The 22,253-nt window shown below is 41.3% G+C and overlaps 6 protein-coding genes across 6 annotated transcripts; 1 reads left to right on the forward strand and 5 right to left on the reverse strand.

The window, feature by feature from the left end:
• Positions 1 to 80: 80 nt before the first annotated feature.
• V1512DRAFT_66369 (lactose permease) lies at positions 81 to 2,284 on the forward strand. The gene is made up of 4 exons (XM_066918467.1): positions 81 to 302; positions 390 to 1,016; positions 1,070 to 1,763; positions 1,811 to 2,284. Exons 2-4 carry the CDS (start codon positions 500 to 502, stop codon positions 2,148 to 2,150), a joined length of 1,551 nt encoding a protein of 516 aa, XP_066773570.1. The 5' UTR covers positions 81 to 302; positions 390 to 499; the 3' UTR covers positions 2,151 to 2,284.
• Positions 2,285 to 4,389: 2,105 nt separating this feature from the next.
• Positions 4,390 to 6,615, reverse strand: V1512DRAFT_251321 (ferric reductase NAD binding domain-containing protein; the record flags this gene model as incomplete). The annotated part of the gene is made up of 4 exons (XM_066914675.1): positions 4,390 to 5,427; positions 5,475 to 5,597; positions 5,645 to 6,110; positions 6,158 to 6,615. 4 exons carry the CDS (start codon positions 6,613 to 6,615, stop codon positions 4,390 to 4,392), a joined length of 2,085 nt encoding a protein of 694 aa, XP_066773571.1.
• Positions 6,616 to 11,450: 4,835 nt separating this feature from the next.
• Positions 11,451 to 11,861, reverse strand: V1512DRAFT_245664 (DNA-directed RNA polymerase; the record flags this gene model as incomplete). The annotated part of the gene is made up of 2 exons (XM_066914388.1): positions 11,451 to 11,757; positions 11,809 to 11,861. 2 exons carry the CDS (start codon positions 11,859 to 11,861, stop codon positions 11,451 to 11,453), a joined length of 360 nt encoding a protein of 119 aa, XP_066773572.1.
• Positions 11,862 to 11,988: 127 nt separating this feature from the next.
• V1512DRAFT_285107 (uncharacterized protein) lies at positions 11,989 to 16,310 on the reverse strand. Its single transcript, XM_066918039.1, has 5 exons — positions 14,568 to 16,310; positions 14,357 to 14,512; positions 12,787 to 14,312; positions 12,468 to 12,739; positions 11,989 to 12,420 (listed from the first exon to the last, which is right to left on the reverse strand). Exons 1-5 carry the CDS (start codon positions 16,157 to 16,159, stop codon positions 12,190 to 12,192), a joined length of 3,777 nt encoding a protein of 1,258 aa, XP_066773573.1. The 5' UTR covers positions 16,160 to 16,310; the 3' UTR covers positions 11,989 to 12,189.
• Positions 16,311 to 16,522: 212 nt separating this feature from the next.
• V1512DRAFT_258064 (PXA domain-containing protein) lies at positions 16,523 to 20,978 on the reverse strand. Its single transcript, XM_066915359.1, has 5 exons — positions 19,627 to 20,978; positions 19,477 to 19,577; positions 18,080 to 19,429; positions 16,840 to 18,031; positions 16,523 to 16,784 (listed from the first exon to the last, which is right to left on the reverse strand). Exons 1-5 carry the CDS (start codon positions 20,735 to 20,737, stop codon positions 16,633 to 16,635), a joined length of 3,906 nt encoding a protein of 1,301 aa, XP_066773574.1. The 5' UTR covers positions 20,738 to 20,978; the 3' UTR covers positions 16,523 to 16,632.
• V1512DRAFT_258066 (uncharacterized protein) lies at positions 20,979 to 22,143 on the reverse strand. The gene is made up of 2 exons (XM_066915360.1): positions 22,012 to 22,143; positions 20,979 to 21,963 (listed from the first exon to the last, which is right to left on the reverse strand). The coding sequence occupies exons 1-2, from the start codon at positions 22,031 to 22,033 to the stop codon at positions 21,398 to 21,400; spliced, it is 588 nt and encodes a 195-aa protein (XP_066773575.1). The 5' UTR covers positions 22,034 to 22,143; the 3' UTR covers positions 20,979 to 21,397.
• Between the last annotated feature and the right edge of the window lie 110 nt (positions 22,144 to 22,253).

The raw sequence follows: 22,253 nt of genomic DNA on the forward strand, positions 1-22,253 counted from the left end.
GAATGTCCACGAACAGCCGACGTTTTAAACTCAAACTTTAAAAGCAATGTCGCATAAGCGGCTTGACGGGTCAGAGCATGTGCCTGAGTGTACCTTGGATGGTTGATGTGGGGGAAGTGGAAGCCACGCGGAAAATTGCTATGGCCATCAAGGATCTCGGGTCTTAGACCGGTGTTTATGCTTTGTCATGCGCAGCGATATTAAGTGATTTTCAATTTGTTCACTTTAGGTGTTTTGTTACCAGACTCGGTTTTGCCTTTTTTACATTCTGAACTCAGATTTTCGCTTTGTCAAAATAAACTGTACGGAATATGTCGTTTTTCTCCGGCGCATTTTACCGGCCCCGCATTCATTTTACACTACACAGGCTAACTTGGATTTTTCCACAGAAAAATCTCACAATATGGCGGGGGTTGTAAATTGTTTATATAACTCCAAACCGCGCTGTCAAGTCGGCTTGTCTTTTTTGTTTGTTCGCACTCTTTAGACTTTGACAGCTATGGCGATTCTCGAGAAACCGGTTGACAATAGACCACCGGGCACATTCGAACTTGCTGGTCGCTATTTTTCTAATGTTACGTGGCACAAAGATCCTGGCCTTCGAAAGCTTTATTTTTTAATTTCTATCGTGATCTTGTGTTCGGCTACCAACGGTTATGATGGATCAATGATGAACGGTCTTCAGTCATTGTCGTACTGGCAGGAATACTTTGATCATCCATCTGGTTCTTTGCTTGGTTTGTTTAACTGCATTATGAGTGTTGGGTCGATTGTCGCTTTGCCATTAGTCCCATATATATCCGATGTTCTAGGCAGAAAGTGGGGTATCATTATTGGTAGTAGTATCATGATGCTTGGCGTTGGTCTACAAGCTGGTGCAAGAAATTTTGGCATGTTTATTGCGGCTCGTTTTCTTTTGGGGTTTGGCAATGCTATTGCTTGCGGTGCGGCACCTCTTTTGATTACTGAGTTATGCCATGTCCAGCATCGTCCTATTGTTTCTACAATTTACAACAGTGAGTATATTATCGAATACATATGACTTAATATTTGACTGACGGTAATAAAGCATGTTATTATGTTGGCGCGGTTATTGCTGCCTGGACTACTTTCGGTACTTTAAAAATCCAAAGCGATTGGTCATGGCGAGCTCCAAGTTTGATTCAGTGTATCTTTTCTGTTATTCAGTTCTTTGGTATTTGGTTTGTGCCAGAGTCTCCACGCTATTATATTGCTAAGGATGAGGCTGATAAGGGTTTGGAAGTTCTTGCCAAGTATCATGCGAACGGTAATGCGGGCGACGAAATTGTGCAGCTTGAGTTTGCTGAGATTCGTAATTCAATCATGATGGACAAAGAAAACAAAAGCAACGGCTGGATTGAATTGTTTAGAACTAAAGGTAATCGAAAGCGTGTGATAATTTTGGTTGCCGCGGGCTTTTTCTCTCAATGGTCTGGCAATGGCTTGGTTTCATACTACATCAACTTAATTCTCTCAGATATTGGAATAACTAGTTCGGATACTCAATTAATTGTAAATGGCTGTTTGACTACGTTTAGTATGATCATTGCATTTAACATGAGTTTCTTTGTTGAACAGTTTGGAAGACGGTTAATGTTCTTGGTTTCCACTTCCGGAATGCTATTATCTTTTGTCATTTGGACTATCTTGTCTGCCAGACATTCAATAACTCATGCTTCCGGTCTTGGGACTGGTGTTGTTGTTATGATTTTTGTATTCAACTTCTTCTACAACATTGCCTGGTAAGTTTTGTCAATGTGCACTTGAAGACCACGCTAACCGATTATAGGTCTGGCCTCCTAATCAGTTACACTTGCGAGATTCTTCCGTTTAGAATTCGTGCAAAGGGAATGACAGTTGTGTTTTTGTGCATTGACGCTGCATTGTTTTTCAATCAGTATGTTAACCCTGTCGCGTTGCACAATATCCAATGGAGATACTACATTTTCTATTGTGTCTGGCTCGGCGTGGAATTGACCGTTGTGTACTTCTTTTTTATCGAAACCCGTCACACTCCTTTAGAAGAAATTACAAAGTTTTTCGATGGCGAAGATGCAGCTGATGAGCTTGTGGCTATCGGTGTTGACATGGAGAAAAAGGATTCTGTTCAAGTGGAGCACGTTGTTTGATTTGTTTCGTAATTTTCAAGCGTGACTATTTTTACGCTTTATTATCGTTCTTTATTAGTATACTCATTTTAATAATAACGTTTGTTATTTAAGCTCTTTGCACGCACAGAACAATGTAAGACCGAATTATTGTTTGACACAAGTACATAGAACTCGAACACCCAGTTATAAACTTGTAAAATATAGCACTTTTCTCATTGTACCAATAAATTGTACGTATCTTATTACAGTTGCATGAAGTTGAAAGCTCGTAGTGGATACGTTTATCAACAGTTATCTCAAACATGGGCCTTACAAACCCACTTCTGGTTCAACATAGGTCAGGCCCGTGCTGAACTTTAAAGCAAAGTTACACGCAGTTTCGCGACCCTTCGAATAATCTGAAAACTTCACAAGCGTTTTGTCAAAAACGTGTTGTTCAATATAAATTAAAGCAGCAAGCAGCTGAAGCATTCGCGTCAGCCCAGTTAATTTTGGCTGGCAAAGAAAATAATGTTATTTAACAAACCACATTATCCGGCGCGTAACAAACCACTTTATCCGCTTTTAAGGTTTTTCGTTCAGGGTTAATTCCGAATTTTGTGGCTTTCAAGGAAGAATATTGAAAGGACTAAAATTAACACCAAAGTCAACAAAAACCGGTTAAAAAGGTCAGGACTGACTGGCTTTACCGTCACATGCCCATGAAATTATTAAGGTGTGAAAATTGTGCGTAGGGTTGCGTGGGTTGCGTAAGTTAAATTTTGGAGCCTTATGGCTGTGCTGTATCGTCTTCATGGTCTTCTGTTAGTCTCAGCATCAAACAGGTTGAGTACTACATTCCTGGCCGTCGTAGTGTAATCAACTAATTAAAAAAAATATACGTCCGTGAAATACAACAAATTCTTCGACAGTCGCAATGTAAGTGATACGAACTGTAGTTGGGCCGTACGGTGGCGCACGTACCAGCACCTAACTCTGTAAATCGATTGCTTACGCCCAACTGACGCATACCCTCATGACGCCGTACGTCGTTCATGTGAGACTTAGAAACCACCATACTTCATCAGTAAGTAGTGGATTTGATGCTGTTGCAAATCGAATAGCAAGAAAGGCTGGTCTGATGTTCTGTTGCTACTTTAATTTAAGTGTGAACCTACTACAGGTTATAGTTATATCTTACCGCAACTACTAGTACCATGCTCAACCTTTACCCTAACGTGGTCAAAGTCAACGCTGCTATTGCAAAAAATGCGTAACTGCCGTGACAGAAACCAACAAGTCTACAAAAGGTATCAGTTTCTGCACAGTATTACCGTCAATTAGATCTGCATATTTCGCTCCAGACTTGTTAACAGATCAAACTCATCTTTGATTAATAAAGCGTGTAGTCTTGGTCAACAGCTCATCCTACGTTCGACGTATGGTCGTCGTTAGTTTGGCGTACGTCGACGGATGCTACTGGGACTTACCCGGACTTACCTAATGCTTTTACCTCCACAGTAATCTTGAAACATCTAAAGAAGCCACAGGCAGCGTCGTTCTTCTGTGTTTCCAAAGAAATTTGGGGATAACTAAATTCAGCAGCTCTAGCTGTCGGGCTTTGTCTTTCTGTTCATTGGAAAGAAAAACTGTTTAACTGCATGAAAACGTAGATGCGATCATAAAAACTCTCAGCTCGCTCGTCTGGCATTAATTTGTAGAGACCAATATTTACTGAGATGTGAGCCTTGTATTTTTAAATTCAAAATTAATGGCGCAAATTACAATAAAGATATAACTAAATCGCTAACGCCCTCGGTCGTTAGTCAACTCTAATTTGGTTTAATAATTGTTGCGATATCAAATATTGAACACATTTTCTAGGTACCACCCTCCCACATCTAACAGTCCGAAAATATGATTTGTGCATTTTTTGATTTAAAGCGTTTAGAAATCGACAATCTGTACTTTTTTCTCTTAGTGTGTACTCCAGCTGGCGAATTCTAAGTGAGTCTGTTCTGAAACATTCTTGTGCAATTAGACCAATCAGAAATATGCTATGCGCTTTGCATTGCTTAGGGATAGAATTATTTGAGATTTATAAGCGTAGGCAACCCGTTCACAACCGCGACGGGATTTCAGGGTTTTTTTGTTTTGTTTGATAAACTATTAAAGGATGCTAGTATATAGTCTAAAAATTACTTCTCTAAATAAATAGCCAAACATATAAACAGGCATCAGTAGAAAAATCCAATTAAAAAAAATGCAATCACATGAATTAAGCCCAGCCAAACGCGTCTTCAAAGTAGTCGACACGACCCACACATGACTCCATGTTTGCAGTAGTGGCCGCACGAGCTTCATCAGCCAGGCTGTTAGGACCACAACTAACAACAGCAACGCTGCTTGGAGCGTTAACAATGGTAGATTTGATTACCGCAGAAATATCGGGACGAGCCTGATATGTGACCGGAATTGAACTTGAGCTGATGCTGGAAGGAACAGCTTTCTCTGAGTCTACATCACTTGTGCTGTTAGACGCAACTTCAAGCTTCTCACTAGAAGCAGAAGCAGAAGAACCCGCACAAGTGACAACAATGTGCATCTCAATAAATTCGCTTTCGAAAATTTCTTTAAGCTCATCTGTGACCCAGCCCAGAGCTTCCTCATCTCTGACCATCCAGTAGAAAATAACATGCTGCCCATTGCGATTGCGACGCTTCAAATCAAGAGCGTATGACATTATAGCAGTAACACCTATACCACCAGCAAGGAGTAGCACAGTATCATATCTCGCAATAGGATAAGATTCCCCATAAGGTCCTTCAATCCAGACGCGAACAGAATCAGATTTTTGGGGCTTTGCAGAGATGCTATTGTGAAGTCTCTTGGTCATTCCAGATTTTGCGTTGCTGACCAAAGTGTATTTTCCATCCTTGTCGTCCATAATAGAAAATGGATGGGACTCCCAGAAGTTGTGACGCAAAACGTAGACGAAGACATACTGTCCTGGTTGTGCCTTCCATTTCAAAGAGGGCGCAACAACAATCTTACTAGCGCTGGAAATGACTTGCACGTCGGCCTTGAGAAATGCACCTGCAAGAATGATGCGGCAGATTCGGACAACTCTGTCGAAAACCCAGACAGCAATTGCAGCCCAAATAAATTCCAAGTAGCCATGGTCTGACAGATGAAGACGGAGAGCCGGAACAAAGACGGCCACCAATACTATGTGGAAAACCAAAAAGAACTCATACCAGTAATGACGCATTGTATAAGACGCTTGGAACATTACAACTGCAGCAAGAATGGTAGCCTTTTGTCGTTAACAAATTGTCGTTGTGCATAAAGCAAAATACTGACGATAATACCCCAAAGATTTGGAATGTCCTTAATCATATTCTTGATGTATGTTGCGCGACCTCCACTGAGCAGATAATACGCAGTAAATCCGATAGAGTGAAGCATGGCGTGGAAGAACATAGCCTGTATGTCGTAAGTAAAATACCGTGCCCAACAGTTTCCTCACTTACACGACCAACCCATCTGTGAAATACGTTGAAAGTTTCAAAAGACCAGCCGGTAACGAGCATCAAAATGTTGTTTCTTCCGCCAAACAGCAACAAAACAGGCATCACAGCCGTTGCAAGAATTCCAGTCCTGTCGACATAAAATCGAATAACCTGAATAGACCATGTGTTGTAGTTTGGATTGTTTTCAACAAAGTCATAATCAACGAATACAAGGATTAGGTTCAAAATGCCATACAAAATAAGCACCAGGGTCTGCCATCTCAACATCAAGATACTAATTTTGACGCGTCCAAACTGCACAGGGGTAATATGCTTGTATCCAAAAACGGCAGGAAGCATGATTGTTTTTCTAAACTTTGTGACTAACGCGTAAGGCTTACTTCCACGCCTAGGATATAACCTAATTGTGATAAGACGAATGAATGAAAGTAGCACAAAGATGAGCCAGAAAGAGTTCAAAACATGTCTAAAACATTAATTAGCATTTGACTATTAATCCAGTCGTACACGTACCCATAATATTCACTATAATCCATATTGTGATTTTTGGAATCTCGAGCTCTCAAGCCGGTCCGCATTTCTTCGGCACCAACCAAAACTGGTAGAACGACTGGCACGTCCAAGTCAATATTGTCTTCTTCGACATAGTCGGCCAATCCAGCCTTCAAGTAATCATCGTAATCCCCAACTTTGACTCCAGCTGATTTGCAGCTTTTAGTAAAGTATTTCCATGTGCTTTTGGTTTCAGTAGGCCGGTTGCACGCATTAGCACATAGTGCATACGACTCCGCGTAAATATCAAGCTGTTCCGGGGCACAGTAACACTCGAAGTCATCTTCCTCGCATTCTGCTGCAGTAATGAAATGGTTAATGAAATTTTCGCAAACACTTTGACAAGATGTCTTTGCTGCTGAAGATTGTTGAACTAATCCTAAGATTAGGACGAGAGCAATCGTGAAGAACAACTTCATGGCGACGATGTAAACAGCAAGACCAACTTCTTGGGGACTTTGTAGTGCGAACCGCTGTGTTTATAATGGCCTGCGAGAAGTACAACTACACGAGCCAAGAAAACAGACCGTCCAGGGCCCGAATCTAGACGACATCGATTAAGTCCCATTTTTACGTGGCTAGCATATACCGAGCATTCTGGACACCGAATGCCAAGATCTCGCGACTGCATCTTGTATCCTGTTGCCACTTCTTCGGACGCGGTGTTCAGTATTAAGATTAAAGTATAAAATTCAGTCTAATGAGATAGCAAACACAATTGGCTAAATCTTAAATTGTCAAAATCAATTCAGTTGTAGGCAAAGCAATATCCTAGTTTTTCGCGCCATGCATCAAACTTTAATAAAGTACGTTGAAATATTAGACAACCTAAAAACTTTATTTTAGTTAAAGTACTTGTAGCCTACAAAGTGCCAATAGCCTATCGATTTGTTTGCTGCGTTTCGTTTGTCTCCAACCTTTGAATTGAAAGTCATTATATTTTCTTAATTGTAAAAAGAAGAAATTGCTGTTATATTTTCTTAATTGTAAAAAGAAGAAATTGCTGAATTTACTGTATTTTTCTGCTGGTAGGCAAATCATATACCCAAGCTTCCTAATCATGCCAATACTGGTCTTGGCATATTTGTCTAGACCGCCTAACAAAGAGTCGCGTGAGAGTTTGACTTTACCCATTCATTTATTTAATGAAAACTATAGCCTTGATGCTTGCAAAAACAATTATTAAAATTGCTGATGTATATAGTAGAATAGAAATCGCATAAAGGTTTTGGTGCGCAAAATAAAAAATAAAGTTGGATCTATTCTCATGTGACAGTCGGCTGCTCAGAAATCTAATCTGATTGATTTGTCCAAATGTATCACTCTATCTTCTCATCTGAATCAGTCTAACCTTAATTTAATCTAGTTTCTAAAACTTAAACACTTTTTTGGCCTCAGACTTCAATGCAGCCAAGTCTTGACTGGTTTTCAAGTCTTTTAGGCAATAGAATCACGGCCAGACTTTTTCGATTAGATTATATGACACTTTTGTTTCAACTATTGCTCGATACAAATTGATTTATTTGTCCATTTGAGGGAGTAAAAGTTTAAAAATTACTTGAAGGCCGTTTCTCATTGCTGAAACATCAAATACCTTAATGTTTAATGCATTATCATGCGGAACCAACGTTCCGCAAACTATTTCTCCTTCTCTATCAAATTTAAGGCTAAAAAAGTTTTCGCATCGTAAAGACAGGATTAGGGTGATGTAATTTAGAACCAGCGTCGCAAAGTAGTTCGTGGAAAAGTGTTGGCGGTACTATTACAATTTACTCGCTTAAAGCTTAATTCCCATTCAGATCGCGATCCAAATTTGCTGGTCAATCTTCTTAAGCTCGCCCTTCATCTTGCCTTAAACACCTTGCGGACTACGTAGCGGCCCACCAGATTTGTTTTGTGGTTTGTATCGCAGAACCAAAAAGAGTAGTACCCTGCTATATGCAACTCTTGCTGACAAGCACAAGTCGTAGAACCAAATATAGGTAGGTATTCTAGGCATTCTATGCAAGATACACTAGTACAACAAATTGCTGAGAAATCCAAACCTGGAGTGCAGTAAGACAAATTGTATTTGGACCCAATTCGTAAATGTGCGCCTAAAAGTAGCACTACGTGAATAGCACATTTGGTTTAAAAGCACTTTCATAGATAAAAACAAGGCGTCGCTATACACACGCCAATCAAAAATGCCCATTTCAAAGCAGTGTATAAGACATCATATCAGTGACGCCGAGAAATAAGAAGTCTGCATATAATCTGTGTCCAAAAGTGAAGCAAATCTAGACTCTTGGGTCTAACTACAGAGATTTGCACTCCAATCAGACTTCCAGAACTCCAGCCGAGCAAGAACTCAGATAGTCCGCAATCACTTGTCCTAGGAAAACAGTGCACGGCAGACAATAATCATAATGTGCGAGCTGATTACCGAAAAAGCCATCTGAAACTAATTGTTGGAGTGACGATGCATGCAATTCCTCCGCCAGCCACCGCCTAGCCGCTTAATTATGCCGCACATATTCATAGCCATAGAGTAGTCTGTAGCCAAAATATAAAACAATAAAAAAAAACGAACGAGAGTGCGAACTGCTATGATCACAACGATTGCTCATTTGAAGCTAGCCAGCATACATTTAGTTGATGTAAAAGCAAATTAGTAAGACACTGCTGCCACAGCGACTCCGCAAAAACAATTCATGACAGTAAAAACGGCCACATAAAAAAGACGATTTAGTGCTCATAGGCCAAAACGCCTTACTGGATACAAGGAACACCTTTTGATGCCAATAACAATCCTGACCCAAAAATTGGTATGCCAAACAGAGTACAAATATGAAGGCGAAATTTATACACTAATGAACATCAAGCATGCAATCGTATTGTGACATGTAGCGTTTGCACCAAAAGTGGTGATCATCCGCGTCTTAAGATTTCATTGCCCAGAGTTCAGTTGAATTCCAAAGATTTTTTCGTCAAAAGCAGGAAATGAACACTAAGATTCGAATAACTGTCAATGCAAGGGCAAGTTGGCATTAGAACTTCGCGTGCAGACAAAATACCACTGACAAACCAGAAAATGCAAACAACAGGCGCTTGAAATTTCTCACATGCAGTGCGGGACCATCAGTAGGACAGCGCACCGAAACTTTTAGTACGCTCAATAGCTAAGCTTCTAAACGCAAGAAGCCATACAGAACTTTGGCCATCACAAGCTCACCTTTTAATCGACTTCTTGGAGCTATGTCAGTTCCATAATGACCTATAGCTTATAATTCTGTACGATCCTGGCGCATACAGGTATGCTTGATGTTACCAAAAAGTCTGCAACTTCCTCAATAGCGTCGTCGACATTGGCAATTATCTGATACTTGCGATGACTGCGTCAGCATAATGCTCGTACAAAGACAATGCCGTTACTCCAAACTTCTTATTCTCATCAAAGCCTTCAAAGGTAGACCCAGTTCTCTCCCATCACGCTTTTTGTTCAAGGTTTTACCGCGTGTCGCTTGAAATACCTGTAGATTTCGCGCTTGTTTGCAGGCACACAGTAATATATATGTAATACGTTAAAACCGTAATGGCATTTCAGAATTTATTTGTCAAAAGGCATGCCGCCGTCTGCAGGTGTACTAATGATAGCGCGATAAAGTAAAGCTAAGCGGAGATTGCAGGTAACCATCCACTTTTGCCAGTGTTTAGTTTCTATGTTAGAAGGAGATCAAATGACGAATTGGATTATTTGTTTGTCCAGGTGCACACTAAATCGTTAAATTTCGATATATTGTTTCAGGTTTGACTAATTTTCCTTCAGGCCTAGTTTTCTCAAATGAGAAAAAAAGTGGTAACATTAGAAACTTGCGAGCAGTGGAATTCGTGTCTTAATGATGGCAATCCAGTCAGCAAGTTCTTCATAACTTGCCGAAAAAGATTTATCTGATGTGCGGAATAGCACGGACGCAGGATAGTCCCCAAGCTTGTCGTGACTTCTTTGGCGACGCTTCAAAGCCAAATGTGCTTAAGACGAGTGTTTCAACATATTCGAGTACGCTCTTTATTGCACAAGTGCTATTGGACAGAACCTACTCTGAGTTGACTCTGTGTATTAAATATTAAAAAACAGGGATTCGTCTAGGCGCATGCAATTATAACAAATAGCTTGCTGAACTGAAAAGCTAGATATGTGTTGGCGACTCAACTGCTAAACGCAATTATAGGTAGTTGGTATCGTTGAGCATTCAGCAATGTAATGCAAAAAGTGCTTTCCAAAACGAATCACTGAAGTAAAACGTTATGAAAGTAAAGCTTCAGTGTGAGGCATGTATGCACCCATAGCCGTCAATTCGAAAGGCCGACTCATCTGGCGCGATTTTCCGAGCAATTTCCAATCTTTAAGCTTCTCTTAATATGACGAGATATTCACGAGTTTGGTCTTAACTGCGACGCACGATGCTGTGTATTCAAAGTACTTAAAAAAGACTTTGCAATTTTGGAACACGGTAACGCAACGACCTGTTAATTTGTCCGTTGCGTGTAGCACTAGATTATTAATATGTTGGTTCTGTCGTTATTTATCGGGACCATGAAGTTTCGACCTACGGGTGTGTCTCGTCTGAACGGCAGTATCCTCACATTGAAGCTTTGAAATAGCCTGAACCAGCTTTTAAGTGACCTATACTATATGACAGCGGATAACTGCAGCTGCAAAGATCTACTGTGTCGTTGAGCAGCTGTGAATTTGTGGCGAAAGCAAACAGGCAGAAACCAAATGTGCTATTGCTTTATTTGTTTCTGTTGCACTATGTTCAAAAGACTTAATCTGCATTCTTTGAAATATAAAAGTCGTAGTTTTAGGAAGCTTATTGTAGTTTTATGATCTGTTTTGGTACTTGCTTTATCGTCGCATACGATCGCTAGTCAGAAGCCATGATTTTTTAAAGTTTGAACATAAAGATAGGGATGAGCAGAAATCATTGATTTTATAATAGCATTGATGCACTGCAATCTTTAGGGGTTCACAATGCAGACACTAGACAGTGGTTTAGGCAGTGTCAGACTTTAAGAACTTTAACTACATTCTACTCGTCATTTTCGAACTAGTCTTCCATACCACTTTTCTATGGATTATGATACTATATTATACACATATGCACTTCAAACAAACCCTATAGCGATCCAATACCTAATATACATTTCCTTTTCCAAACGGGTGCAAATTACCTCTTGCATTTTCTGTTCTAGTAGACCATTCGATAAGACTTCAATCATCTATATCCAACGCTTTCCTCAATTCCCATTCCTTAGAGAACTCCTTCTTAAACTGCTCTAATTGTGCGATAAGCACCAGAATGGCATTTCTCAAAGCCTCCCGGGGGTCATAACCTTCCTCCGTCTGTAACCGCATCACGAAATTTGCAAACAATGGATGTTCGATCTTGTACGCCGCGAACAAGACCTTAGGATCTTGTAGCAGCTGCGATCGTAAAAGATTTCCCAGCGTATGATCTTCTCTTTCGAATTTGATGTTGATTGTATTCGGAATTCGCGAATCGGGTGTGACCTGTAACCTAGTGTCGTGTTAGCTTTTGATTAAGCTCATCGAATGAACACAAAACTACTTCTTTACGCCATCTGGCAGAAGAAAGAGCTCAAATCGATCTGGCTGATTCATTATCTGTTTATAAAATATATCGGCACAGATCGCGCTGTTACAGTAAAAAAAAAGAAGATGTAGCTGTGAGAATTACACCTAACCCTCAAATGTGAGAAGTGAAAACAAAGTCCCGTCTACACAAATTTCATATAATCAACTGCGAACTTCACTCATCTTTTGTTTTAGTATTATTGTAAAAGTAATGATAATATGCACACACACAATCTGTTACAAACAATCCTCACAAATTGAATCCATGGACTCCTGCATAAAAAAAAGAACAAAAACGAAATGTTGCACAAAACCACATTCCAGCATACACACCCTAAAATACCCCTTCTCTAGCCTAAATTGAAATGCGAGACGTCTCACTATCGCTTGACGGAGTTGTAGGATCGACGGTCAACGTTTCCATCTTGATTGACCTGATCCAGGGATCGTCCAGCAGTTCAATTGCCGACGCGCGCAGAAATGGATCACGCTCAAAGCATCGCTGCAGAAATAATTGGCCGGCTTCACTCAATTGATCAGCCGACGGGGGTGGCGGCTGATGTCCAGCTGCAATATGGTACATAATCTTACGAAACGTTAGATGTGATAAAACACCAAGCAACTAAAACTTACAGCCCATTCGTTGTCAAGGTTTGCCCAAGGTCGGCGGCCAGTAGCCATCTCCAAGACACAGCATCCCATAGACCAGACATCCAAACTGCCGTGTCGTCCACTTCCGCTGCCGGTAATGACTTCTGGTGACATATACATCGGAGTACCAGTCATACTGTTCAGATTTGTTCGCACAGTACCCCCGCCTGCTCTGGTCTTTCCCCTTTGCGCTATGACCTTTGCCGCACCAAAATCAACGAACTTCACAACTCCAAGATGATCTAGCAAAATATCTGCCGATACGTTAGCACAACTCAGTCTTATAATTAGCATCACTCACTTTCTGGCTTGATGTCTCTGTGCACGATTCCGGCCTCGTGTAAATAAGCTAAGCCTTCCAGCATTTGCAAAGCATACACTTGGCTAACCGACTCGTCCTCTATTCTGCCATGTTCAAGGAGACTTGCCAAAGAGCCACCTTGGCAATATTCCATGAAAATGAAAACCTTTTCTCGATGAACTTCGACACCATAGTACTGTACAATATTTGGATGGCTAAGCATTTCAAGAACAGTCATCTCGTCTTTAATCATTTTCACGATATGTCGAATAGATTGCGAATCTTGCAATCGTATCTCTTTCACTGCCATAAGATCACCGGTTTCAAGATTGACAGCTCTGTAGACACTTCCGAACGTCCCGCCGCCGATGAATCTCCCTTGCTGCCAACGAAGAGACACATTAGACAATGACGAAGTCAAGAACATAAGGTATTGAGTCTCTGTCGTGCTGTCATCAAGAACTTTACCAACGCTCTGCTGTTCCTCCTGCTTAAGTCTCCGAGAATCCTCGACAGGTACCAGCTCTTTAACCCACTCATTTTTCACCATCATCATGGCCACCTCGTCGTCCTTCTCAATTTCATTTATGGGACTGATATTCTTTTCTTGCTTCTTCTGCTCTAAAGCGGCAGCAAGACTAGAGCGTGCTCCCATAATGTCAAAATGTGAGATTAACAACGTCATACATCCCGCCACCTTCAACCGCAGTCTGGAAAATTCCTCGTCGCTCACCGCTAAAATGTTGACGCCTTTGGTCATCATCATGGCAAAGTCAAGTGCGTTGACAGACCACTGAAACGTCTTTTTGTCGGCAGCAATGCAGTCGTCACATACAAAGCTGACCCAATCAATACTAAGCTGTACTAACTTCAGAGCACATGACGCTCGCCTGTTCGAATCTAGATAGCGCATAGCCCGTTGACCGACTTCCCGAGCAAAGATAAAGTAGTGGTTCACCATATCTTGGCATCCTATATCTTTGCATTGTTTCCGGACAGTGTCCACTGATGTGATAATTAGCATTGCTAATTTATAAAAACTCCTTCGGATACGGGTTAGCTCTCGATCAACCCTAGGAAAGTTTGCTCTTCTCTCAATCACAATATCGCATATATTTCCAGACACGCTCATAAATCTATTACGGGCAGCAGCAAGACGCACAACGGATCCATCCGCTACCAGTCTTATTCTGCCTGGTTTCAGATCAAGCGATAGATCAGGCAAATCCATCGTAACAGTGTGTCCGTCCCAGATCAGTGAATCATGAGAAGCGATGAAAAGCAAATAAGAGACTGACGTGTCTGTCTCCGGAAATTCCGCTTTAGAAAAGGCCCTCATCATGTTTCTGATTTCATCCGGTCGATCCTGTAAAGATGGTGAAGCAAAAATATAAATTCCTTCCAATTCGGGTGCACCACAATATATAAGAATATGTCCTGAGCTAAGAAGACTTGAAACTAATAATGGTAATTGAAATGAATCAAGTGCAAATTCGCTGGAATTTTCAAATCTATTATCCAGTATTCTAAAGCTGTTAATCTTTTACCCTGTGATACTCAAAAAGCATACCTAGAGAATCTCAGCAACTTTCTATGAAATCCTCGAACATGCTCAATCGTCGACGTGTACCACTTGTCCATCTCGTAAGCAGTCAAAATTGCAGGTCCTTTTAGCTGCCGTTCAAAATAAGACACCAACTTGAGCAATAATTTGCTTGTAAGCATGCTAAACATTGTCAGCATTTCCACATCAAACAACCGTAATTTAGTTGTAAACTTACCTAAATTGCTCTGCAACCTCAATGTCCGCTCCATCGACATATCTTCCCACTTCTTTCAAAAAATTCCACTCGCCCTCGACAAACTCGGCTTCACGAAAAGCCTTGAAGTAGCTGCGAGTTTTCGCTCCTCCTAGTAGTTTTCTGTTTAAAAGCTCGAGATAGAATCCAAGACCGTCCAAAAACACAAAATCAAAATTCTCATCAATAACAGTTGGGAGTTCCCAGCCTCGTTCAGGCGCGGATAACTCAAAATATGCTTTTTTGATATCAACAGCCAGCTGAATCGATACTTTGAATACATCTATCATCTGGTCGATCATCATCATCGTAGGATTCATAAGTTTTCTGGCATAAACAAGACGAGTTCGTATAATCTCTTGTATTAAACGAGTCGGGAAGTTTAAAAGAATTAACAGCTCTTCAAGATAGGATGGAAGATGCATCTGAGCAAACAATGCTCCTTGTTCAATACTAGTCTTTTTGGCCTTGGCGATCAGTGGCCCCAATGTTGCTAAAACCTTGCTTTCAAAAATTTTTGCAATATCAGACTCTTTGAATATCCTTTCAATGAAGGAAACCGCCTCGTTCATTGCCTCGCCGCTCTCGTCTGTGGTAGGAACACGCGTGAGATCAAGGTCGTCATTACCAGTCCACTTCTTCAAAACATCAATTTGTGAATGTACACTTTCTGAAATAGTGACCCAGGCTATCAGTGCTTCGTAACGACTAGAAAACTCTGCAGAGGCCGTTACAGGCTTAGCGACATGCATTGCGCTCGATGAATGCCAGAGATTTTGACACTTATCTAATCTGCGCAACAAGCTTTTGATCTGTTCTTCCGGAGTCTCCGAAGACTCGTCCTTACCCAAGATATGAAATGTCATGAGTTCTTCTAAAACATGATCAACCTGCTTTCGCGAATCTTCTAAAATCTTCTTCTGCAAAGCTAGTGATCGACCGCAGACTTTGGCTCGAAGCTCTATCCATAGCTGCGGATCTGAAGAAGATTTACTTGTGGAATTGCTTGTTTGGAGCTTGCGCTTCTCTGATCTTACTACTTCGCCGGTAAGTACTGCGGACAGCATTGCTTGCCATTCTAGTCGTTCGCGATTCTTTGGGTTTTCAAGCTCTTCCGGTGACAAACGCTCTTTAGATGGTGAAAGAGTTGTTGACTCAATTATTTCCGAGTCAAACAAGTCTGCTTGGAAGTCTGTTCGAACTAGATCTTCGACCACAGTTGAATCATCGTCACCATCGGAGTCATACGAGCCTTGTTGCGATATACCACGGGTGTAATATTCGTCGTCAAGATCATCTCGCATTTTCTTCAAGTAGAATCTTTGCTGTGCCTCGAAATCATCAACTGCTCTAGGAGCACTCGCATGTAAGTCTTTCCCGTTATCTTTTAATTGCTTGCGTGTCGATACCCTGCTACTTGAGGACGATCTATTTTTCCGACTTACTTCAGCAATTGCTGGTCTTCGTGGTGGTGCATAGGTATTTGATGGCACTCTCGTGACCGCAGGACGCTGTGAGGAACCATTGTGATGTGGTGGAGAGAGCTGTTCAGGAGCAACTCCATATGAACTCATTTTGCTGCAGTCTCTGTCAAACAATTCGCGGATCAAAAATCAAATTAGTAAATGTTCCAGTAAAATTCAGTCGGCCCCTAACAAAGCCTTGCTAACCAAATTGAACGCATGCACAACGAGGAGTTTTTTTGTCGTCGATCGAATCTCCTGTCGAAACTTGTAAGGTAAGTTGAGTTTCTTGGAGCCGGTAATGCGCGCGGCGTCCATGTACCCTAACCGCTGGCAGCACGTGAAAGGTTTAACCTAATTTTTTGCAAATTAATTAGCTGTTCAGTCAGTATTTCAGTATTGAATGATCTGCACTTTTTAAGCTATATGCATACTCTTGCTTATGATAATGGATGGAGAATTTATGTTATCAGTGTAAATTAATTCATTTTGAGTATTAAGGATATACTCAATTGGTGTCAATTGGTTTCAATATGTTGGACGCAGTATAGAAGAACGGTAGTCTAGTATTGCATTGTAGTACATTATCTCTTAGCCTCCGGAAATAATTCGTACACGACTTCATCGACAATTAGGCCAACAACATGAAGATTCAAAATTTTGTTTTGCAGCATGGCGAACAGGCGTCTGGAGGCATGTTTGGCATTAGATGAACCTACAACCTTTGCCGCCAAATCTATTGTATCGTTAGAACAAATCACAAACAAGCAGAGAGATACTTATTTACTCACCTTGTACTAGAGTTGTTAGAAGAAAAGATGCTTCATTTTTGGTCTTGACGATATCTTTGGCGGACCGAGCAGCTCCTTGTAATCCTCTTGTGCCGTTCGGCCAAATTTTTTCACGAATGGCGTTCAGAGCATTAATTACCATGCCTTCTTCCGCTAGTCCATCTATTTGTTCTCTAATCTTTTTTTCAATCGTACCACCCATCAACTGCTGCAAAACAACGACACTAGCACGGCCTCTAAGCCAGTTATTACCCTTATTTAAATCAAACAACTCAAGGAAGAGGTCACATATTGGTTTAATAAAGGGCACTTCGCCGTTTCGATTGTTCGATGCATCTTCGAATGAGTTCAACTCAGCTTCCACTTCTGCAAAATCTCGGCGATCATTGTTGATAGTGAACCGGGCTGATTCGGGAGATAGCGGCATCGTTTGTTGCTTCCCGTACTTTTGCTCTTCACCATACAAAGTAGACAAACCATCGCTTGCGACAGCACCAGTCTTCTGTGTGTTGATACTTAAATTTCCAGAACTCTTGGTACGAAAGTGTCGAGGCGTAGAAACTTTTAAATCATTCATCTTAGTCTTAGAGCCAGAGTAAATGGCATTAGGTATTGGTAAATGTGCTCCATAATCCACAACAAAGTTGCCAAAAAGATCATCCATACCGTCCGTCAAAGTATTGTACAACCGCGCTACCAGATCTCCTGATTCGCCGTGTTCGTTTTTTTCTTTTGATGCAGCATTAGCAGCGGCAATCGCAGCTGCAGTGGCGGCAGATATATTACCAGAATGAGAACTCTCGATTCCGTGCTCATCTTCGTCGGCGCCATACCCACGAAACTCCTGTGATGAAAGAAACTTTCTAAATTCACGACTGTGACAGACTGCCGGGATTTGCAGCAATGCTTGTAAATAAGCCTCAAGGCCCACTTTTCTGCCTTCAATAAACGATTTTTGAAACTTCAGCACAGTGACTCCTCGTTTCGGAATGTCAATATCATTCACCTCAGGAAATCGTCTACGAAGGTGTTGATGCAATTGAAAAAACTCGCTATATCTTCGAGCTACAATCCAGCAGGCAGAAATCGAGCCGCCAGATCCAAAACGCTGGACCTCAATGATATATAGCGCGTAAGCTTTGCCTTTCGCAGATCCACTAACTGCAGATTGAATTCGAATAGCCGATCTTCCCTGTTTGAAATTAGATTATGTTGAACCTTATTTCATATCACAACTCACGTATAGACCGTTATCGCTTTCTTGAACTATGTACTGTTGCCGTTGCAGTTCTTTCCGGCGGATCTCACGCTGAACGCTGGCCTTCGACTTTTTCAATATCCGTAAATCCGCAACGTTGTTTGTCAGTTCCGCCTTTTTAAGTAAAGATTCCAAAACGACATCCTGACTCAACAATTTGTTGATGTCGTCGTTGATGTGTTGAATCGCTTCTGCCAGTCCTAAATCGCCGGGGTCTGCACGGTGAATGCTCGGCGTAGCATCATCCACCAGTTCTGTATCAACAGTTTCAATTTCCTCTTCAGACGACATACTATCCTCAGAAAAAATTTCGCGGGAAGTTTCTTCAAAAAGTGCGCTATCTGCTGGAAAAATGTTGGTGTCACTTTCGATTGTAGAACCGAATAAGTCTGATCTGACTGAACTTTTCCCAGTCGTGCTCGATTCAGTATTTGTTATGGTGTCCGCACCGTCAACCGGGTTTCCGCGAGATAACTCTACTGATGATCGAGGCGATTCTGACATCCCCAATGTGTCTGGAATGATATCTCCGCTCACTGACGGGGCGTATGGAACAGAAGATTCGCCGGACTCGTGACCGCTCACATCGTCTCCAGCGTTTGGACGCGATTGCATGATATTGTCAAAAGCGTCTTGTACAGCCTGGACCACATCATCCTCTGGTTGCACTAGAATTGACAGCGCATCCGCCTCCATGTCAATACTCTTTCTGTCAGTAGCAATGTAGTCTGGATCTATGTTCAAATTCTCTGTGACTTCAATGTCGTTTGGATCGTCGAGAAGACCGACATGATACTCATCCACTGTTCCCTTCTGAATTTCAGTCTCAGGATCGGTTGAAGTTAGGTATTTCAAAAAAATGTCGGATTTTTTAAAATTTGGCAAATCTTCGTCTGTTAGAATCTCGTAGACTAAATTTTGTGCTTTTAAAATAGCACGTCTTGCGCGCCGATAATCATTTGGAGTGCTATCCGGATTGTTCAAAAAGTGTACAACATCATCCTTGTAAACCTGTGGAACTTCCAGTAATGTATCATTAAAGTAAGATTCATATATCTGCTTAATGTCTTCTCGATCCGCGGAACTCCATGTGTCAGATGTACTCCATGTGACCGAAGACAGCGGATCAGCCTCGTTGTCGTCACTGTCTTCTTCCAGTGGGTTTTTAAAACCATCTACCACTAACCAGAACTGTATTAGCACCGTCCGTTTTTGTCTGTCCATGAACTCCATGAAGTAAGAAAGTCCAGCGGTGCTTTGTAGCAACTGCTGCGCGCTATAGTTTTCTCGTGGATCGTTACTGGTAGTGTTGTTTACTTGTATTCGTGGACCCTATTGCATAGTTAGTTATGTATCTCACCGTGGTGTTCTCTGCAGACCTTTCGCGTAGAAGGCGTCAGGTTCTCATTTGTAAGATCGCTTATCTTTTGATCTATAAGTTTTCGAGCATTTTTTAATCTGTGTATGAATAAATCGTCGTCTGATAAAAGTTAGTTTTCACTTTCAGTCGCTTACACTGGAGGTCTTACTGCCGTCCTTTAAAGCACGTCTTAGCTGTATGGTAATATCATAACGCAATCGTCGAGCTTCAGACAGCGAAGTACATCGTCTCAAGCCTCTGACAAACTTCTCGTATGTGCGTTCATCAGACTTGGCCGTCAACCTGACTATTGGCTGTTGATTTTTAGTACTCGACGGATTTGCATGTTTATCTAATGCTGCACGGAGTCGCTGTACTGCTTTGCGATCTTGTAAAGTTGAGCTAGCATATTTTTCAATCAACTGGTTCCATGTGTCTGGTTCTTCCAAAGCCGAAACTAAGGGCAAGACTACCGAACAAGCCACAATTTCTTGTACAAGGATAAACACAGAACGAGCCTGCGCTTCACAGTTTGGTAATATGTATGGCAAAACGGACCCAACAAGTGACCTGATCCACTCCTTTTCTGCTATTTTTGGTTCTGGCGCCCGTAGTGCTGCAGCCGGATGAAGTTCGCCATTAGCATACTTTGCCGCCAATGCAATATCAAGCTCTCGCGACTCTGTCAGTTGCCGGTTAAAATGCTTACCGCGCAGAGCGGTCTCAGCGGCCGCAAATTCTGCAATGTGCTTTGTCAATATTGGTACAATTTTTTGCATAGTGAAATCTACTAAATCAATAGCCAATAGTCGATCACGGATCTGTTCAATTGCTGATCTGATAGTATTGTCTACCTGTTCTGGAAAAGATGTGTCCATTGAAATTTGAGTATACCAAGAAAAAATAAAGTCGCGTAAAATATATTCAATGATGACGTCCAGCGACTCTGAAATGACTTGGGACGGAGGATATATGGGTCCGGTCGAGGTCTTGTCTGCAGACAAGAGTTGTAACTCTTTAGCCCATGCATCCGGGGCAGCAAACGCATAAGACGGAAAACGGGCGGGGCGATATTTGCGTAATGTTTCTAGCCGGGGTGAAGTCTGTTTATAGAAGTATCCAACTGCGGCAAGAGCAAGCAGAGCGGTACATAATACACCGACGATGAAAGACTGAAACGCGACTTGCAAGATATAGTTATTGCGCAGTATAATACCACAGCCAGTTGCGCAAATAGCTAAGACTACGACGGTAGATGGTGCCAGTTGCCTGTCAGTCATGGTTGGCTGCCGTTCAACGCTAAAGTAACCCGTCTATGTTGTTGCCGTATATGCCACAGTTCATGTCATAGTGAGCTAAAATTGCTGGATTTAGAGCAAAGCTGTAATTTGAATCTTCAAGTAAATGTTCTGAGCACTCCAATAAAACTTTTAGACTTTAATTGTCGTGTAACTTGAAGCCTGATCTTGTTTACTTGTTTATTTTTTGGTGTGTAGTCGACGCTTTGAAGATCAACTGCAATCTAGATACGGTACCATACATTTAAACTTTCGCTTCAGGCCTTGGTGCAGACGACTAGTATATTGCACATTTTTGCGGTATAATGATGATCTCTGACAAATATAGAAAAATATGGAAAAATATTAATAAAAGCTATAGGTGAATTTATATTTGAATTGCATTTTTTGTTACACCTTGCTTTTTAAGCACTTTAAATGAGGGAAAATTGAATAAGTTATCCTGTTGCTTCTCAGTTCGAAATTAATATCTATTTACACAACACATATTGACAGCACAAAAACATTCAACAAATCCCACATCAGTATCCCAAAAACTAAAAAAAAATTCCGTAATAATGTACAAAATAGCCTCCGATATTGCGCCAGCACTCATGAACTACTGTACACGACCTCGACATAGAGTGACTTCAAATCTTAATTTCAGGACATGGTGATAACTTTTGATATTTCAGCTTGCAGCTTGCCTATTCGGTCAATCAAACCGGGCAAAGCATCAATGCTAAAGTTCAATTTTCTGTTATCTGCCTGTCGCTCCTTTTCCCCAATACTTTCCGATGCCAATGCTTCAGGTTCTGCGTCCCACATCGAATCGTCCAGCCCATCGTCGCATTCAGTTAAATCTGCAGTCCCAACTTGTTCCAAAATAGATCTTCCAACTGCAGAGTGTCTTTTAGAATCAACTGAGTAATATGTGTTGTCGTTTTCATCGTCAACGTTACTTTCTGCTAGAGCAACAATTGCTTCTGCTTCTTCGATAACATGTTTTGGAACAACCAAAAATGTCGTATCGCTATTCAAGCGAGCACCATTAAAATCTGCTAATAATTGTTTGAGATCCGTTGTGGCCTGTGCAAAGTCGCGAATACTCCTCAACTGTCCCCTCACGGTTTCTTGTGAGTTCGCTATAGCTTCAGGAACCACAATTGATTCTTCAAATATCTCCCCGTTTGAAAAATCGTCATCCCAAGATTCTTGGAGCTTAGATGCTAAATTGATTAGTCTTGACGCGATACAACAGATCAAAGAATACGCACGACTAGACGGACATACCTGCATCTCTATAACCAATTTCAAAACAGTTACAATCACAATAATAGCTCAATAAAACACAGCGCTATGATTTATAATAATTGATTGTTCTGTTATAGAATTGGTGCGACAGTTCGAGGTTTGTTTATGATTTCTTCTCGACGCGCTTTGAGTTTAATTCAAAAATTAGTGCACGTGACCAGAAAGGCGCCGCACGATTAAAATTGAAGTTGCGTTTCCCATAAAA

This window comes from Lipomyces arxii (genome assembly GCF_038497795.1).
Source record: "Lipomyces arxii strain Phaff 12-163 unplaced genomic scaffold V1512scaffold_2, whole genome shotgun sequence".
Taxonomy (NCBI): Eukaryota; Fungi; Ascomycota; class Lipomycetes; order Lipomycetales; family Lipomycetaceae; genus Lipomyces; species Lipomyces arxii.

Coding starts and splice junctions, on each gene's coding strand:
- V1512DRAFT_66369 (XM_066918467.1), top strand. CDS start 500: ATGGCGATTCTCGAGAAACCGGTTGACAATAGACCACCGGGCACATTC. Junction 1,017..1,069: donor TGTTTCTACAATTTACAACA/GTGAGTATATTA, acceptor ACGGTAATAAAG/CATGTTATTATGTTGGCGCG. Junction 1,764..1,810: donor TTCTTCTACAACATTGCCTG/GTAAGTTTTGTC, acceptor AACCGATTATAG/GTCTGGCCTCCTAATCAGTT.
- V1512DRAFT_285107 (XM_066918039.1), bottom strand. CDS start 16,159: ATGAGTTCATATGGAGTTGCTCCTGAACAGCTCTCTCCACCACATCAC. Junction 14,513..14,567: donor GAGGTTGCAGAGCAATTTAG/GTAAGTTTACAA, acceptor GACAATGTTTAG/CATGCTTACAAGCAAATTAT. Junction 12,421..12,467: donor ACCTTGACAACGAATGGGCT/GTAAGTTTTAGT, acceptor ACGTTTCGTAAG/ATTATGTACCATATTGCAGC.
- V1512DRAFT_258064 (XM_066915359.1), bottom strand. CDS start 20,737: ATGACTGACAGGCAACTGGCACCATCTACCGTCGTAGTCTTAGCTATT. Junction 19,578..19,626: donor ACGTGCTTTAAAGGACGGCA/GTAAGACCTCCA, acceptor AACTTTTATCAG/ACGACGATTTATTCATACAC. Junction 19,430..19,476: donor TGACGCCTTCTACGCGAAAG/GTCTGCAGAGAA, acceptor ACTATGCAATAG/GGTCCACGAATACAAGTAAA.
- V1512DRAFT_258066 (XM_066915360.1), bottom strand. CDS start 22,033: ATGCAGGTATGTCCGTCTAGTC. Junction 21,964..22,011: donor GCAGGTATGTCCGTCTAGTC/GTGCGTATTCTT, acceptor TAATCAATTTAG/CATCTAAGCTCCAAGAATCT.